The 19,725-nt window shown below is 37.8% G+C and overlaps 1 protein-coding gene across 1 annotated transcript in view; it reads left to right on the top strand.

The window, feature by feature from the left end:
- The window catches only part of LOC126100961 (uncharacterized), a 239,951-nt gene that overhangs the window by 86,858 nt on the left and 133,368 nt on the right, over positions 1-19,725 (top strand). The window contains exons 4-6 of the mRNA XM_049911623.1: positions 2,071-2,231; positions 16,573-16,732; positions 16,967-17,195. Of these exons, the coding sequence (XP_049767580.1) occupies positions 2,071-2,231; positions 16,573-16,732; positions 16,967-17,195 (550 nt within the window). The remainder of the gene's footprint in view (positions 1-2,070; positions 2,232-16,572; positions 16,733-16,966; positions 17,196-19,725) is intronic.

Here is a 19,725-nt window from a genome sequence, read left to right as displayed (position 1 = left end):
GTCTCTCTCTTAACAACATTTTCAAAGGTTCTTGAAAAGACAGTGAATAATAGGAATGTGGCACATCTTAATAAACTTAATATTATTAACCACAGACAGTTTGGTTGTCAAAAAGGGGTTTCCACAGAGCGTGCCATATATTCGCTCACAAATGATGTCTTGGAGTCTATTAATAGTAAGAAGTCACCAGTTGGTGTCTTCTGTGATATTTCCAAAGCCTTTGATTGTGTAAACCACAAGATACTCTTGGACAAGGCCTATCATTATGGAATCAAAGGGCCTATAGGTAACTGGCTAAAATCATACCTTGAAGACAGGAAACAAAAGGTGGTTCTAAATGGCTGCAACAAAGGATCTCCTAATCTAGTGGATTCTGAATGGGGCAAAATTCAGCATGGAGTTCCCCAGGGATCTGTCCTTGGACCCTTGCTGTTTTTAATATATGTTAATTATTTACCCCTGTCCATTAGTAAAAATTGTGAATTCACAATGTTTGCTGATGATACAAGCATTGTCGTAGATGGTAAGTCTACTGCTGATCTGGAGACTGATGTTAATGATATACTCAGAGAAGTTACAGCTTGGTTTTCAATTAATTCTCTTTCAGTTAATATTAAAAAAAAACTTTATACAGTTCCACACAAAAAATAAAACTCTAGAAAATATAGTAATTGCTCATGACAACCGGGAACTAGAACAGGTGCAATCCACTAAATTCCTGGGGGTTCACATTGACAGTAGGCTCAACTGGGAACAGCATGTGTCCCTTACTCTAAAAAGGCTTTCATCAGCAACTTTTGCTCTAAGAATAATTACTCATTTTGGGGACATCAACATTTTAAAATCATCTTACTTTGGGTACTTTCACTCATTAATGAGTTACGGAATAATATTCTGGGGTAATTCACCAGCCTCAAAAACTGCTCAGAAGAGAGCAGTCAGAATCATGTGTGGGGTTCCTCCACGAACCTCATGTAGAAAACTTTTTACACAGTTAGGTATTCTGACCACAACATGTCAGTACATATACTCTCTGATGAATGTAGTTAATAAAGACTATGCTCAGTATGAAACAAATTGTTCATACCATAACTACATACTAGAGGTAAAGATGATCTACATGTTGAACTAAAAAATTTAACACTTGTACAGAAGGGAGTAAAGTATGCTGCTATAAAGACTTTTAATGCATTGCCTAATTATATTAAATGTACAATAGAAAATGAAACACTGTTCAAAGGTATGTTAAAAAAATACCTGCTCGACCATCCACTGTACTCGTTAGATGAATTCTTTTCCAGAAGTAATGCCCTCCCTTAATAATAGATGTATTTAGTCTCTTAGTTATTAGATGGATGATACAATATTATGTTAATGTTATAGTGTTAATGTTATAGTTATAATGTTATATTGAGAATTGCTATACTAGTTTAATGACAGCTTGTAAATGAGAAAAAGTGATACTTATAATATCTATATCATTGTATTATATTACTATTCTGTAGCATTAATTGTATTTGTACAATTGTATTGACACGTTCCACATCCAGGCGAATCACCCGCATGTACGGATCTATGGAATACGCATACCAAATAAAAAAATAAATAAATAAAAACAGTAAACCACTCATACTATTCTCTGGCATTATCACATATGAACATGTCACTGGATTCACTGATTCCATAAGTGACAAAAAATTTTATGCTTGACTCCTGTTAGTGTCTGTGTTTGCTATTTACATTTACTTTTTAAAAGTTAACTAGTGTCCTTAATACTGATTATTGAAAATATTCAGTCTCCTGATTTTAAACATTTGTGTTGTTGGGATATGATTATCACAGGTATCACTACTATATGTCATCTTCATTCTTTGATTATTGGGTTCCTTTATTATTGTTATTATTATTTGTAGCAAATATGAATATGGATAAATTACAAAAATTGAATGTCTCATCCCTACTGTCATACAGTCAGTTAATAAATTATATGATATTATTATGCAATCTTGGAAAGTTTACTTTGGTAACAAGAAACACAAACCCCCTAAACATTTTTCAATCAATTTTCAGTGCCTGTTCCCAGTATTTGCATGCCATGGATGTGAAATAACAACTGTTGAAGGAATAGGCAATCAGAAGATTGGGCACCACAAAGTACAGAAGACTCTAGCTGCTTTCAGTGGTACTCAGTGTGGCTACTGCTCTCCTGGAATGGTGATGAATATGTATAGGTGAGGATGAATATTATAAAAGATACAAAGATAAAATGTTGCTCATGTAACATGTTTAATGGATACTATACATGCAAGAAGTGTAATGAAATATTGGCTAATATTAGTCAGTTATTATTAGTAGAAAATATCCAATTGAAACTAAAAGTTTACACAAATTAACATGGTACTTTTAATGATATCAACAGAAACACACAAAACTGAGATAAGAAAATGACATTTGGAAATCAGATTTTTAGTTATATTTGCAACAAATGGAGTGCCTGAAAATTGTTGCAGGAATTATCGCAGCCATCAGTATCATGTGTATTGCTTTCACCTACCTGTGTCCATAGCCAAAGTGGCTAATACATACCTCTACAGTGGTGGCTGGCTTACAAGTAACTTGTTGAAATCGTGCTGGAAAAATGTTCATCACTAGAGTCTGGCCCAATTTTCTGAATAAAATTCCAAACCTCTCAACAGTAACTCATGAAGTGAGGGCATGTGACACCATTGTGCTCATTGGATAGAAATCGTTAGTGCCAGGATTTCACCCGGAACAAGTCCCGCCCACTCACCCCCGGTTTTCCCCGTTTTTGTTCGGCGCCTGGGCGTCGTTTCAGTTGATCCACATGGTTTACCGCGTTTGGTTGCACTCACTCCAAGTGAATGTTAAATTAATATCTTGCTAGGTCTTAAATTTTGCGACATAGTTAAAAGACACGTTACAAAAAACGTGCACAGTTGGCCTCAGCTGTGCCAGGTGCTTCCACAGCAAACATAGGAGAAAACAATTGTGCACTGAATTCTTTAAATACGAGAACTCAGTATTCAGATGAATAGCCTAAGAAGAAACATACTTCTATGTGAGAAAAACCACCCAAAGCTAAAACAGGAAAAATCTACCCTTAAAGAATAATTTGCTCGGAGAGATATGAACAACGGTATACTTGACACTAGAGTTTCAGAACGCAGACAGTATACACAAAACAGGCATCAGTGTTCACTATAATTCCAGAGGGCATCAAAATTACTTTGTTTTTGCTAGATCGATCCAGGCTGTTTTCGCGTGTTATTCACTGAGTAGTTTTGCTGAAAAGTTTTAGGGGTAGAAGAAGAGCTAGCACAGCATGAAGGACGTTTTGACAGCTGTGAAACACTGCAGCATTTATTTCCCCCATAACTGGTCTGTGACAAACATACACATCATCACTATTATTTTTTAAAAATGGTTTGAATGAAATTTACAAAATTAATGAATCTTTTGGTTAAAAATAGAAAGGACAAAGAATAACGACAGATTATTTCCCTGAGACGTTTGCAACAGCATATAGTACATTAATCACACAGAAACAGCCACAATTCTTTATAACCTCGTTTATAATGCGCAGGTATGGCATTGGAAGAATTTACTAGTTAAAATTCACCCATTACCCATGCGAATACTAACGAAATATGTCATATAAGCAAATATCGTACTGCTTTCATTAGGCATTTCTACTTTATGGCATTCTTATATTCTTTAATTTTTGTGACTTACTATGAGGGCTTACATAAACAAAACGACTTTCGCTTATTTTTATATAATGTTGATTTTAGACAACAGAGTTAGTCGACTGCATCCATGGCTTTACTACCGACGTGACAGATTCAAGACCATTGTTTTCGCATTGTATGTTTGTTCTGCTGTTACCCTCAAATAAATGTATTATAATAAGTGAATTAGTTAATGAAAATTTGTCGTTATTGCCCTTAAATAACATTGCGTTATTTTTTGTTTTCTATTGCTGGCGATGCTATCAATTCTCTATAAATATTTTTATTTCTTTAATAATGCAAATTCATGTTATATTACCATCCAGAAAAACTTAAATTTCTTATCATTACTGACTCTCATCACAGTGTAACATATGTTGGACTGTGACAATAACAACTTTGATGTAGCTTCCAGTTTGTGGAACCGGCGGCTGTTTAGGGGAGGGCCTTACACTATGGATAGACGTGGAGGGGGGTGAATGGGCAGGACTTGTTCTGGGTGAAATCCTGGCGCTAAGGGCACGTCCATTGGATGGGGGTAGTAAGCCCACAATCCACTTGTGCTACTCAAGAGAGCAGGCTGTGTGCTGATACCAGGTTTCACTCTCTCCCTTCTCTCATTATACAACCCACACATAACACTACATTACATACAGTCATTACAGTCATCAATATTCAACAGATATACTTAAGATACAACTTTCATACACCATATCAAAAGGGGTCATTGTGCCTGAAAGAAGAATACCATGTCCCATTAGGCTGCTGAACCTATCCCTCAGAGTCTCCCACCCAACAATGCCATATAACTTTTGCTTTCTTTTGCTCTCAGCAGCATTAATACTCATGAGCTGACCAATAGATTGTTAACAAAGGATATTTCACTGTACTATCATTAAATATCCTGCCACATCTGGGGACCCTTTCAGTGATGACAGCAAAATGGAAACATTCAACCTTAGCCAAATTATCAAATGAATCAAAAGTATGAAGATCATTGCAGATTACAACTGCATGCTATACTGGAACTCAAAACTGGGAGCCTTGCCTTTTGGGGACAATGGTATTACTACATGAGCTTCCAGGCATTACTTATAATATGCCCTTATATATTCAGTTCTGGAAGTATCTATCTTCCTACTTTCCAAACATCACAGAAGCTCATCTGCATATCTTCTAAAAGTAATACTCCCAGAGCAAGGGGTGTCATCCAGAAAAGGCTGAACCAAAGAGATCTTTTGCTCCACAGTGGAATGTGTGCTGTAGTGAAAATTGCTGATATTATAACTGTGTGACAGATTGTCACTCAAACCTGAAACTTTGCTTGTGCAATGTTCTCATTGACTGCACTATCTAGGTATGACTCTCAACTCAGCATTGCACCTTCATTTTTGGTGTTACTGCTCTGCAAGATAGAAAGCTAGCAAAGTGGAACAGATTGACTTGCTCTGCTAACACTCATAACATAAACACTATTTTTTTTTTTTTTTTTTTTGTCTATATACCATAGTGACCAGAAATGCCAAAATTATTTTAAAAGATGTATTTTTGCAGTTATTGTTATTTAAAGTATGACATAACTTACATTTGGTTTGATACCATGGTAGTAATATTTTGTATAAAAATATTTTGTTTAAAGAAATATTTACTAACTGAGACTTAAGCAGTGGAAAATCTGGGCTGGAGACCTCATTCTCTCGAAATTTCCACCTGACAGATAAATGTCTGTTGCAGGACTATGCCTGTAAAGTAAGGTAGAAGGGCCATTCAATAAGTAATGCAACACATTTTTTTCTGAAAGCAAGATGTTTTTTACTCAGGATTAATGTCAGTTCAACACTGGTCTTATGCCAGCTTACTGGGAGAGCCTGTATGCCTCCACCTACCACTCTACACTCTACTGGTTGAGACTGGAGCCAACGTCTTGCTGCCTCAGTAACATCCCCATCATCCAGTTGAACAGAGAGGTGTTTGACTCTGATCCATTGATCACCTCAAACAAGAGTAGCTGCATGTTCCAGGAGCCACAGTAGAGTGTGGCCAGATGGCAAATGGGAGATCAGACGGGTTTGGGCAACCTTGTTGTAATGATGACAGATGCCTCGCTCAATGACTCATCATGCATTTGTTCACCACCAGGACTCTGTAGACATTTTGTAAGTGTCTATGAATATTCATGATGCTCTGGATTTCTGTTAAAAGAAACTCAGCTCTCTACGTGGAACGCAGCTCCATTATAGCTATCATTTTGAAAGCTACATGTAGTGCTGCCACCTTTCAGAACCTCATCAGTCCACAGAGTATTTCACAATGTCCCACAACAAATTCTGCATTTTTACAACCAAAATTGGCCATAGTTCACACATTTTTGCTTATTTCCTCTCTGTATTGTGTTGTGGAATTATCTCCAGGAACAGTACACATAAACTAAATTAAGTGTTTATTCAGCAGAAGTAAGCAGTAAGAATATTGTGTAGAATAGATAACTGTATATTTGCAGAAGCCATTTTATCTGGAGTCTTACAGCCATTTTCAAATAAATTTATTTGTTAATGGTTTTTGTTATTGTTAATAGAAAACAATCTCAATAGAACTGTAATGTACACAGTCACAATACAAGACATAACAATAACTGTTGTTTAAAGTTTGCCTCCTTGTTGAGAGTTCATAATGGATTCATGTAGGCCTACTCTGGTGCGAAGACATTCAGCAAGCTCTCATCAAACAGAAAGCAAGCAATTGGAAGGTATCGAAATATCTAGATTCAAGACCTGAAAAGTTATGTTAGCTGCATGGCTAGTGGTTTTGTCATTGTAAAGCTGAATGAAAATACCAGTGTAATCAAATAAATAGTAAGTTACTAATGAGAGATAAACAACAGCTATTTAGTATAACTGGAAAGACAGGACTTCTTTCTTTCTGATTTAAATTCAGCTGGCATAAGAGTGAAGAACACTAGCAGTAAATTGATGGTTTATAATTAATAAAGTGTACAGATTTATTTGCTCAGTTTGCTTCATTCATATCTTTGATGATTTCACATGATGTAATCTACATAACATGATAAACAACTGAATGAACTCTTGTAACAGACCCCCCCCCCACACACACACACATCCAAGAAGGACTTTCTATCCAGAAACTTAAAATGTTTAACAGTCTTTTCTTTGTGCCTGTCTGCAACTCAATGCCTCCTCTATGTGGCAAGTAGCAATCTTTTCTTATCATAATATTATATTGGATTTATGATATTTCTTTGGACTGCACTTCCAATGGCAAATGTCAGTGTTTTATTAGGGAGGGAAGGAGCCACGTGCCACCTCTTGTCTGTTCCCCTGCTTGCAGAAATCTATGGATCTTTAAGAACATACATTCATTTACACACAACTCATGCACATATATACTGGAGGGGAAATAAGAGCAGCATCCCCAAAGGATATTGTTTGTTGCAATTGCATTGTATCTGGACATTCCCTGCACAGCAGACTAAGACTTTCCCTAAATGGCTGATTCTCTTGCACTACAAGTAACAGAGATATATAACATGAAATCTAACAAACAGTACTTTTCAGAACTCAAGTTGGTTGTCATTTTTGTAGACAATAAAGGTATGTCATCATGCAAGAAATATCTATTGCATGAACTTTGTCATGACAAGCTATGTGATGTTCTATGTGTTCAGGAAACACACAGGGATATCTATTTGTTCCTGGCATGAAACTGGTTGCTGAATGATCACATGCACAGTATGGAAGTGTCATTTTTATGAAACCCAATTTACAAGTGTGCAGTGTTTGCTAATCATATGAAAACAATATTTCAATTATCTATTTGGAAATAAGTAACTATTTAGTCACCTTAAGTTATAAACCTCCTGCAACAGAGTTTTCCTTCATTCCACACCAGAACTTTGATGAAGCTAAAGCCTCCATTGTGATAGGCAACTTCACCAGCCACAGTCATGTATGGAGATATGCACATGATGAAATTAAATGGTGAAGCAGCTCTGTCATGGACTGAAATTTTCCTTTTCACCCTTATTCACAACAGCAAACCTTCTCTTTCATTCAACACTGGAATATGAGGATGAGGCTATGACCTGGACCTTCTTTTTGCTAGAGAAAGTATTGTGCACACATGCACCAAAACTGTACAGCCACCAATACCAAATACACAACATAGATCAATCCCATATAAAATTTACCATCACTGAGACAGCAAGAAGTCATTTTAAAAGCAAATGCAACTTTAAGAAGGCTGATTGGGCAAAATTCTCCAGTTTACTTGATGAGAAAACTCTGAGCATTGCACCAGTTTAAGAAGAGTATGACACTTTTGTTGACAATATTCAAGCTTTGTCAAAGGCGTCATTTCCAAGGAGCTGTAAAACCATCTATATCAAGGGCATTAAACCTGAAACATCCACTCTGCTTGAAGAATATTGTGAGAAATATGAAAAGGGTACTGTCAGCAGATAAACATCAAATCTTACATAAAGTATACTTTCCTCAGTATCTGTGGCTAAGAGAGGTGAATTGATTTAGTTAATGGCAGATTACAACATGAGTGAGAGCAATCAGAATGCCTGGAGACTCCTAGGCCATCTCAGCAATATTAATACTCAAGCAAGCATGCATGCTAATATAAAGGCAGACCAAATTGCCCAATAACTTCTAGTAAATAGAAAACCAACCCAAAATAGAAGATAACTAAGAAATCAATAACATGACAGAGTGAGCAAGGGTAACATCCTGTCTCCACCTTTTGCTGAAGTTGAGCTACTATTAGCACTGAGTAAGTGCAAACTGGGTAAAGCAGGATTAGATGATATATGAGTAGAGCAGGCTAAGAACTTTGGTCCTGATCCAATGCATTAGATTTAATGAACAACTGGGCCCAGGATTGCAAGATCCCCAAAGCCTAGCAGAAGAATACAGTCATTGCTATCTCTAAATCAGACAGAGATCACCTAGATCCCAAAAGATAAAGGCCTGTTTCCTTGCTCTGTCATCTCTCTAAAGTACTGGAGAGGCCCATCTTTCAGAGACTGATAGGAATAATGGAGTTTTTTCGTATACCACTGCAAGCTGGCTTCAGAGGAGAAAGAAAGTGTACATCAGAGATATTATACTTGACATAGCATATTGTGGATGGCTTCAAGATACAACTCATCACAGGTACTATACCATTTTTATTCAACATCTACACTGATGGTCAGCCATTGCCTGAAGCAGTGGTGTATTTTTTTTGAAGAGGGGTGGTGGTGGGAAGGAGGGCTGTGCCTTTCATTTATACAATAGCTCAAATTGAAAATCAATTTTATTGATCTGTACTAATTTAATGTCCAAAATTATAAAGTTTATCATTGGTTTACATTTGTTTGATTAGAACACTAATGGCATTATGAGAATGATTTAAAACGGTTTACTGAGGTTATGAATACACCAGAAAATTAATTTTATAAGTTTATGAACTTTCAATAATTTTAATAAAACATAATCCAGTTGCTAAGAGAATTTTCTGCATCAGTCCTATTAATTGTCTATTTTTATAATCATGGCCGGTGTTAATTTACTTTGAAGTGTATAAAATCTACTTTTGTCTGATATTTTAGTATACAAAAATAGAAAAAAACGATTAAACCATTTACTAGAAATTTAAAGTACAAAAGCAAAATTGAGGTCTCTTTGTTTTGCCGTATCACATATAGCAGTTTCAACATCAGTTCTTTCTTGCTGATGGATTGTCATCGAGGTGAGCCCATTCAGATGTATTACTTAGGTATATCTTGATTCTCTTAGGGGCGAAGAATCTGCATTAATTTGTGGCAATTGTCACTGGTAGAGCTGCCAAGAACTGTAGAAACTGTAACACATTAACATAAATTTGACAGTTGCATACAGACAAAGCTTCCATTCATTTTGAGGCAACTTCTCCAGTCAACTCCGACATTGATGGAAGAGTTTCAACTCAGACATTTCCATTGTTAAATTGGTGATTAATGGATCCAAAGCATAAAATTAATGGAGATTCTTAACGCCATCAGTGACACCTATGTCTTCAGTTTTTCTTGGTAGAAAACAATTAAAGCTGTTAAAATGTTTACAATGAGTCAAGAACCAATCCTGGACTGAACTGATGAAAGCATCCAGAAATGGTATGAACACACACTTTCTAGTAACCATACAGATCACCACTGGCGTCCTGATTTGCAAGACATGCTTGCTTGGCAGAAATGCATTGTTACTTGACGTCAACTCCATCGGCTGAAGCTAATTCCTTGGCTTCTAAGTAAAGGTGGCAGAAAGTATCATGAACATTTTCTCTCATTGCCAGCAGTTCACTTTTTAAATCACTGGCAATGTTGATTAACTCTGCAAAACCTATATCTTGAAATTGAAGTTGATGGCAGATGAACTCAACCAGTCCGAACAGACCAAAAAATATATCTGGGCATACAACAAAATCTCCCTTCAGATGGCTACTACCAGAATCAAGGTGTCATGGGATAAGTTTTGTTATCAGATTCTTGAATATTCACGAGAACTGAAACAACACAACTGTACATTTCATTGAGGTCTTGCATGCCATGGAGATGCTCAGTCAATCTAGAGAGTGTGGTAGATTGCAAACTCCTGACTCAAACATCAATTAGTGATTGAAAGGCATCATTTAATATGTTCCTGCTCTTTGGTGGCCCAAAGAAATTACATACCATTTCCAGTGTTCCTAGCAAATTCCTGATAAGTGGAATGTTGCATGTGTTAGTGACTACCAAATGAGATTATGAGCGCCACAATGAGAACATACAACTAAAGTGTAGTCCTGTTGTATGAATGCCTGAGCCCCATGGGCTTTTACTGACAGAGATGCTGCACCCTGTCCTCATAAAAATGACACACCAATACCAAATTTTATCAAGTTTTTAGCTCTAGACCCAGCTAATCCTTTGGAACAAACTGCAGGAAATCTTCACAAATCTTGAGACCTGGGAAAATATAACTGACATGAAGAGAGAGTTTGCTCTATTCTAGCAATGTCAACAGTTTCATCTGCAAGAACTATGAAACCTTTGCCATCATTAATGCACTGAACATTCCTTCCCAGAAGTTGGTTGTTGCTGCAACTGATGATCTTATTTTGGAGTTGGGTTCTAATGTACTTGTCATGTTTAGCAATTCCTTGCTCATAGGTTTTCATCACCTTTCACATGGTATTTTAGAATAATGCAAATTTACCCTTGTTCTTGTCATCCTGTTTGTCAGTTTCAGTAGCCCTGAGGTCCTTATGTCCCTTAAGGTAACCTCCTGATGTCCACAGAGAATCATCACCTCAATGTTTTCTCTATTTTTTTCTGCCTACTCCACTTGGCCTTGGTCCAGGCAATGTTTTATATATTTCATCTTATTCATCATTATGTGAACAAAATTTTCACCATCATTACAGCAGCTTTATGAAGAGTGTTGCTTGCATGGGTGTTGAAATATTCAAGAGCATGCTTCCACTTCAAAAACTGTGAGGTTACCAGAGCTCTAATATTTTGGTGACTATCTTTTCACATACTTGTATTAGTGAAAAATGCACAGTACTTACAGAAGACACAACCCTCCTTGGGAGAGTATACTAACCAAAAAGATTTCTCCATCCAAATTAGGACGAACTTATGATATGGCCACTTTGCAAAATGAAGGGAAATTTGTTAGTCATGTTGTGCACAAAACGGTTTTGGAGGTAATCAACTTTTTCATTATTTGATAGCAAACAATCACTTATGTCATACTTACAGCTTGGTAGTGAATTGTCAGAGCTTGATGTGTAAACAAAAGATTATTATTTTTTCAGGACCCAACAAAGGGGACTTTTTCTGAGCTCTCAAAATCAAAATTTCATTACACTAGCTTCAGTAATACTGGTTTTACAGACATTGTCATATCAATAATTTAAGAACTGGCAATGCAGAGAGTAGTGTACAACACAGACTACAACATATCTGGCTCAGTCATGTTCTGACAATGTGTCCTCTATCTCTGCGGTGTTCATTGTTTCTGTTTATTAATGTTCATGTATGGATACTGTAATATGCTGAAACTGTGCCTGTAAAATTTGGATGGTATTTAATTCACCATTGATGTTAATATGATGTGTGTTACTAGAGGAAAACTGAAAACATGTAACATGTTATTGTGTAATGGAGCATGTTGTTTAACCTTTTCACATACCACAGGGGTATACTTCCCACTAAATGTATTTCTGAACAGCATTTAAGGTAATATGCATTACCACTTCTGTATGCGCCTACCATCTAGTGCCAGTCATCTGCATCAGCTGTAGTTTCTGTTTGTTGTAAAATATAGCCTTCAGGTTGTGGTAAGTATGTATCCCACGAAACAACAGTGTTTTAATAGTTATTGGGAAGTATGGTTACCACCAAAGTAGTTTCTGGAAAGGGCTTGGGAAGTATATTTACCGCAAAGTTCATCAGTCATTTGTGATGGTTGGGAAGTCTACTTATCACTAACTTAGGAATATTCCAAATCTTTGGGAATACATCTTACCACCTCTGTATATGTCTAACATGTTATGGTAGTACACTGCAGTAAGTGTATGAAAACTGCTATAACAATCAGTTTCTGTTTCTCATGGAGTCACTACTGTTGCCGGAGCACATTGCTCTGCTTCTGCAATATACATTATTGTGACCTGTATCAGCTCATCCCTTTATTGTATGATAAAGTTCAAAGGTCTGTTTTCAAATTGTGGTTAGTAAACTTTAATATTGAGAACAAATATTTTTAAATAAAGCAAAAGAAAACATAAAAACAGAAAACGCTCTCATTATTTTTTACGTGTAATGGCAGCATATAACGTCTCATAAAAGGAAAGTGGAAAATTCATTTACCACCACACTTTTAACACCTCACAAAGGAGCTGTGGTGATATATATAGCACCATAGTTTTTTATCCTAACTTGCAAAAATAAAATTATCAAAAAATAGATATAGTCAGTTGATCATAATTCTAATAGGATAGTAAAAAAATTATCTTCACTGAGTTGCTGCAAAAAATGTACGAGCAAAAGAGTTAAATAAACAAGCTGTAATATTTAAAACAACTCTATTTACTATTAACCGGTTACAACTACAATCATGCCATTTATCAGCGATTCTCTTTTATGCAGAGATTCATTTGGAAACAGTCTGTCATTGGCATATTGTAGCAGCAGACAACCTGCTTCTTCTCATACTGAAGCAGAAATGTTGTCAAAACTTGTTTTCCACCAGTATTATTATGACATTACGCACAGTTGTATAAGAAAAACACATCTATAATTTCACTTTTGGTGGAGGTGGGCTTAAACCTGGAAGCCATCCTCCCCCCATCCCCCTTCCTTAAATATGGCCCCTTGTCTAAACTGATGACTGTGCAATCACTGCTTAGGCTGACTGTTGTGAAAATATGAAATTTACCCTCTCTAAAGCCCCGGAAGAATTTACCACCTACCATAAAGAAAATCACCACATGCCAAAACCTGTCAAAACTGACTCGTGCGTTCCACCTCAGAAACAAATAAGTAGCTAAAACCCTTCAAATCATCTGAGTAGACTCTGGAACAACTGGGAGTGAGTCTGGACTGTATGTTTACAGATAAGAAATTATGCCTAAACATGAAACAAAGTTTCTGTCAGAAACATCGTAGTGTGAAAACTGACAGATACCACATCGGGAGCTCACATGCACAAGATGAGAACTAGCACACTAGTGCTGTGTTACTCCAATGCTGAATATCCATTTTGGGCATTGTACAAGTCTAGCAATGCTGGAAACTTTGATGTGGTGCATTATGATACCTGTCAAATTATCATGCCTTGCTAAGTCCTACACCCACAGATAACCTCCACTGTCTTGATACCATAGCCCCTCCTGAAATTAGACCCAACATAGCTGCTAGATCTGAAAAAGCAAGGGATGACTATAGAAACCCACCATTTATATGGTCGCCAGTCAGCAAATCCTCAGCTGAAATCAAGACAGAACTTCTTGGACCTACCGAAGCTCCCACAGGAACACCACAGCAAGTGAGGAGAACTGACTGATTCCAAAGCAAAAGCTCCCTCCTGGTCATTCAGAGAAGTGAATATCATGGAAGGCTCTCAACTGACTATACTCTAGTGCCATGAGATGCAAGACTAGCTTGCAGAAGTGACTCTTTCCTGTAGAGTCAGTTTCTTTGTAAATGTGGTGCTTTGTTGGATAACAGCCATCTGCTACAGTGTTTGGTATTTCCAGCCATGTGCACCATGAGAGATCTGATGAAGGCAACATCAAATGCACTCAATGTGGCCAATTTTTGTTCAACCAATGTACAAACTACTCAATTATCTTGTATAAGGAATGTGAAATGTACTCAACAACTGTGATGTGACTTTCAAAATTATGGAGAACAGCAATCAGTCATCCTTTCCTTTCAGGCTTTATTTAAAGCAAATCTAGATTTTGGCTAGTAACTAGTCATTTTCAGTGCAGTGTTTCAGAATTTTAGTACATGCCCTAGTATGTCAGTCGCTTGTTGTTTGGGCTTCTGTCACAGTTCATTGGAGAATGCTGTATAATGAAGATAGACTTTTTGGAGATCACATTGGTTGGCTGTATGGTTTCCATACAACCAACTGATGTGTGCTCTGCAAAGCCTACCTCCATTAGACAGTAGTCTTGAATTAACAGTGACAGGAGCCTGAACAACAGGGGACTAATGTACTAAGGCATGTACTAAAACTCTGAAATACTACATTGGTAATGGCTAGATACTAGCCAAAATCTAGATTTGCTTCAATAAAGCCTGAAAGGAAAGGATGACTGATTGCTGTTCTCCATTATTTTGAAAGTATAAACTGATGTCAATGATTGATTTACTTTTTTGATTATACACTTAGTACTTCTGACAAAATAATAAATAATATATATATACACTCCTGGAAATGGAAAAAAGAACACATTGACACCGGTGTGTCAGACCCACCATACTTGCTCCAGACATTGCGAGAGGGCTGTACAAGCAATGATCACACGCACGGCACAGTGGACACACCAGGAACCGCGGTGTTGGCCGTCGAATGGCGCTAGCTGCGCAGCATTTGTGCACCACCGCCATCAGTGTCAGCCAGTTTGCCGTGGCATATGGAGCTCCATTGCAGTCTTTAACACTGGTAGCATGCCACGACAGCGTGGACGTGAACCGTATGTGCAGTTGTCGGACTTTGAGCGAGGGCATATAGTGGGCATGCGGGAGGCCGGGTGGACGTACCGCCGAATTGTTCAACACGTGGGGCGTGAGGTCTCCACAGTACATCGATGTTGTCGCCAGTGGTCGGCGGAAGGTGCACGTGCCCGTCGACCTGGGACCGGATCGCAGCGACGCACGGATGCACGCCAAGACCGTAGGATCCTACGCAGTGCCGTAGGGGACCGCACCGCCACTTCCCAGCAAATTAGGGACACTGTTGCTCCTGGGGTATCGGCGAGGACCATTCGCAACCGTCTCCATGAAGCTGGGCTATGGTCCCGCACACCGTTAGGCCGTCTTCCGCTCACGCCCCAACATCGTGCAGCCCGCCTCCAGTGGTGTCACGACAGGCGTGAATGGAGGGACGAATGGAGACGTGTCGTCTTCAGCGATGAGAGTCGCTTCTGCCTTGGTGCCAATGATGATCGTATGCGTGTTTGGCGCCGTGCAGGTGAGCGCCACAATCAGGACTGCATACGACCGAGTCACACAGGGCCAACACCCGGCATCATGGTGTGGGGAGCGATCTCCTACACTGGCCGTACACCACTGGTGATCGTCGAGGGGACACTGAATAGTGCACGGTACATCCAAACCGTCATCGAACCCATCGTTCTACCATTCCTAGACCAGCAAGGGAACTTGCTGTTCCAACAGGACAATGCACGTCCGCATGTATCCCGTGCCACCCAACGTGCTCTAGAATGTGTAAGTCAACAACCCTGGCCAGCAAGATCTCCGGATCTGTCCCCCATTGAGCATGTTTGGGACTGGATGAAGCGTCGTCTCAAGCGGTCTGCATGTCCAGCACAAATGCTGGTCCAACTGAGGCGCCAGGTGGAAATGGCATGGCAAGCCATTCCACAGGACTACATCCAGCATCTCTACAATCGTCTCCATGGGAGAATAGCAGCCTGCATTGCTGCGAAAGGTGGATATACACTGTACTAGTGCCGACATTGTGCATGCTCTGTTGCCTGTGTCTATGTGCCTGTGGTTCTGTCAGTGTGATCATGTGATGTATCTGACCCCAGGAATGTGTCAATGAAGTTTCCCCTTCCTGGGACAATGAATTCACGGTGTTCTTATTTCAATTTCCAGGAGTGTATATACTTAGGCCTCAGGGACAGGAGATGACAGTGGCCATGTTTGTGTGAGCTGAGCATGTATGAAGGTGTGTGTGATTGAGGTTGAAAGGGAGGAGATGGTCCTACATCTGATGAAGGACTTTATCCAGTAGCTTAAAAATATTGACTAGTCTACTTTCAAAAGGGCATGGATGTCACTCAATGCCTCATCTATGTGATGTGAATAGCTGTCTGTCCAACTTGTACTATTGTTATTCCATCCCAGGTTTTCCATTGTTTACTGAGCTTCAATATTTATGATTGTTACCCGGGGAAAATTTAAGTAGGGTCACATGTTTGTAATTGAACAAGCAGAATGTTGTATGAACAATTTTGTGAATTTCTATCTGTGGAGTACACCTAGTTCATTACATTTTCTGCCAAAGGTACAATAAGAAAGATGTATTTTGAACAGCTTGCTACAAGATGGAAAAGATGTTACCATGGCTGACATTGAGAACTCATTTGGTGGTAACATATGTCGATGCACAGGATATCGTCCAATCCTTGATGCTTTCAAAAGTCTTGCTAGTGATGCTCCTCCTCATCTCAAGGAGAAAGCACAGGATATTGAGGTGAGTAAATAATTATTACACTATGTGATCCATGTGTTTATAGCTTTTGCCTCTCTGATGTCTTGAATACTATTTGAATTTCAGTGTATCTTCCCTGTTAAGTTTCTCTTACTTGCAACAAAACACTTACCATACAATTATTTGTGAACATGGACAAATACTGGGTATTTCTTTTTCTCTGTTTAATAAATGTAAATATGACACATTAAACTCAACATTTTTCTTCTTGTCTAGGATATGTTGCAGGACAAAATGTGTCTTAAGAATGGGGAGTCCTGTTGCAAGTTGAGAGGAAAAGGAAGTGAACAATGTGGACTGCAGCTTTCCACAGAAATACCTCCGCTCCATTTACAATTTCAGACAAAAGACTGGTTCAAAGTTGATCAAATTTCTGAAATATTTAGTATTTTAGCAGAACAACCAGATAAAAAATACATGCTTGTTGGTGGCAATACAGCAACAGGTTAGTATAGTAGCATTATTTTGTTAATAATATTCTATCTTCAGTCACAATATTGTTATTTTCTAATTACTGTCTATCATCTTTCATAGCTCCAAAATGCTTTGGACAGCAGTTAAAATATAAAAATATTGTGACTGAAGATGGAATATTGTTAATAAAGTATTAGTCATGAGGAGCCCAAAAAACCCATGTCTATGAATAACATTATTAGAATTAAAATTTTAATCTTAATTTACATATTTGTAAGGAATGTTATTGCAAGGAGTTACATGTATTTTCCTGGAAATAATTCTGTATTGTGTATGCTTAAATATTTTGTTTAAATATTGTGTGTATTCAATTCTGCTTGGAAGCTAATAGGTGCCTCATGACCATACTATTACTCTTCCAGGAGCATTTAAATAATGTGAGCCCTGCAGAACATTACAGAACATAAAATAGGAACAAAAATAGGAAATAAAGAATATCTGATGGAGTGGTAAGGTAATTACAGAACTGGACAAAGGGATGAGGGTGAAAAGCTGTTAGAGATTGATAGGACAGTTTATGTCAGATTGACTGAAGAATAGAAGCACACTCTTAAAGCTAATTATCAGCTTTGAACTCTGTTGGAAATTGGCCGTCCAAGTGACCAATTGAAATATGCGTTATGTTATTGTTGTGTGTGCTAAATATAAAACACTATAGTTGAAATTCATCATGTACAAATACAGGGACAGATTTTAATAAAGTAAAGGTATGAAATACTCAAACATTAGTCTTATACTGGATGTCTCTTCTAAAACACATAAAGCATATTTTCTCCAGTGTTTCCTTAGATACTTGCAATTTTCTTTTGACAATGTGTAGATGGAGTCAGTGCAAGCAAACGACACTCATAACATGTTTTGTGTGACACTCATTGTCAGCTGACATTGTTGATTTGTTTCTCATTACAAACAAATATAACTTTCTTTGAGTGGGATGTTATATTTCTTTCAGTAGAGTGGTTCCAAAGTAGTCAGGCTGTGATATTAAGTCTAACAACATGTATTAACAGGGATATCTGATCATTTGGTGGTGTATGTGAGATTTGCCATTTAATATAAGGCAAATTGTGCCAATTTCTGAAGATGAAAAAAAGATATTCTATAATTCCAGAATACAGACACTGAAATGAGATGAAATGGGGTGTGGTGAGGGTCTCCCAGTGGGTAGACCCAATTGCCTGGTGCAAGTGTTTTGAGGTGACATCACTTTGGTGACTTGCGCATTGATAAGGATGAAATGATGATGATGAAGACAACACAAACACCCAATCCCTGAGCGGAGAAAATATTCAACCCAGCTGGGAATTGAACCCGGGCCCCTCAGCATGACAAGCTGGCATGCTGTCCACTCAGCTGTAGTTACATAATTGCAGTGTGATACATCACCAGCATACTGGTGATGCTGTTTGTATACAGTGTTTTGTATTGACTTCCTACAAATGCTGTATTATGCTTTTTTGTCAGTGTAGCCCTGCATTCCAAGGTTTTAAGTTTCCTTGTGAAGCCCTCTCTTGTTGCATTTGACCTTGAAAATAAGGTTTTCACCTGTCAAGATATTGGCAGCTGTCAAAGATGCCACCAGACTGCAGTTCTGTAAGTTGTTTGAACATCGTTACTGTTGTTCCTTGGTGTTTTATCTGTTGTAACATTTCTTCATTTTTATTTTATTTTATTTTATTTTTATTTTTATTTTATTTTTTTGAGAGGGAGTATTCAAAACTGAATTTGTGTCATAAATAAATCTTTTGACATATGTTTGTCACTCCATCTTTGTCACCTTTTCCTTATGAAGGAATAACTTGACTGTAACCAGAATGGACTTGAAGTTCACTGCCAAATGTATAATAATTTAGAAACCATTTAATTTGATTACACATGTGCTCAACACAATTTGGATCAAAAGACTATGCATTTTTGTTGACATATGCGTCTGTGACAGAGTGTTGTTAAAACAAGATACTGACCTTGCCCTGTTGACATAAAGTTTCTACCACAATTCATTTTTTCCATGACCAGGTTTACTTCTTGTTTTTTATTTTCATTTTGTTTGTTTATTTTTCTCTATACATTGAGGGCTTTCTTGAAAGGTGTGTTTTTATGTTGTTTACTGACAAAAAGCATCTCCTCATTTGCATCTTCCTGGAAATTATATGGTTTTAGTTCATTAACACTCTTAAAGTGAACTTGGCCAGAGTTTCTTGACCCATATGAATTAATTTCCACCAACTGAAGAACACAGTTATAACTTTTTGACAACACAGTAATTTTGTTATCTCCATATATCTGGAATGGGACAGATATTGGTAGATGTGATGTACATGTGCAGACGAACAAATGATTACAGTTTCAGAAAAATTAGATGATTTATTCAAGAGAAAGAGCTCCACAAGTTGAGCAACTCAATAACAGTTTGATCCAGGTTTGGTCCTTGTTCAAGCAGTTGTTCAGTTTGGCATTGCTTGATGGAGTTGTTGGAAGTTCTCATATTCTGTCCATTTGGT

Source organism: Schistocerca cancellata, chromosome 9, assembly GCF_023864275.1.
Source record: "Schistocerca cancellata isolate TAMUIC-IGC-003103 chromosome 9, iqSchCanc2.1, whole genome shotgun sequence".
Classification (NCBI taxonomy): domain Eukaryota; kingdom Metazoa; phylum Arthropoda; class Insecta; order Orthoptera; family Acrididae; genus Schistocerca; species Schistocerca cancellata.
Note: the sequence above shows the minus strand (reverse complement) of the source record. Positions and strands in the feature narration are given on the sequence as shown.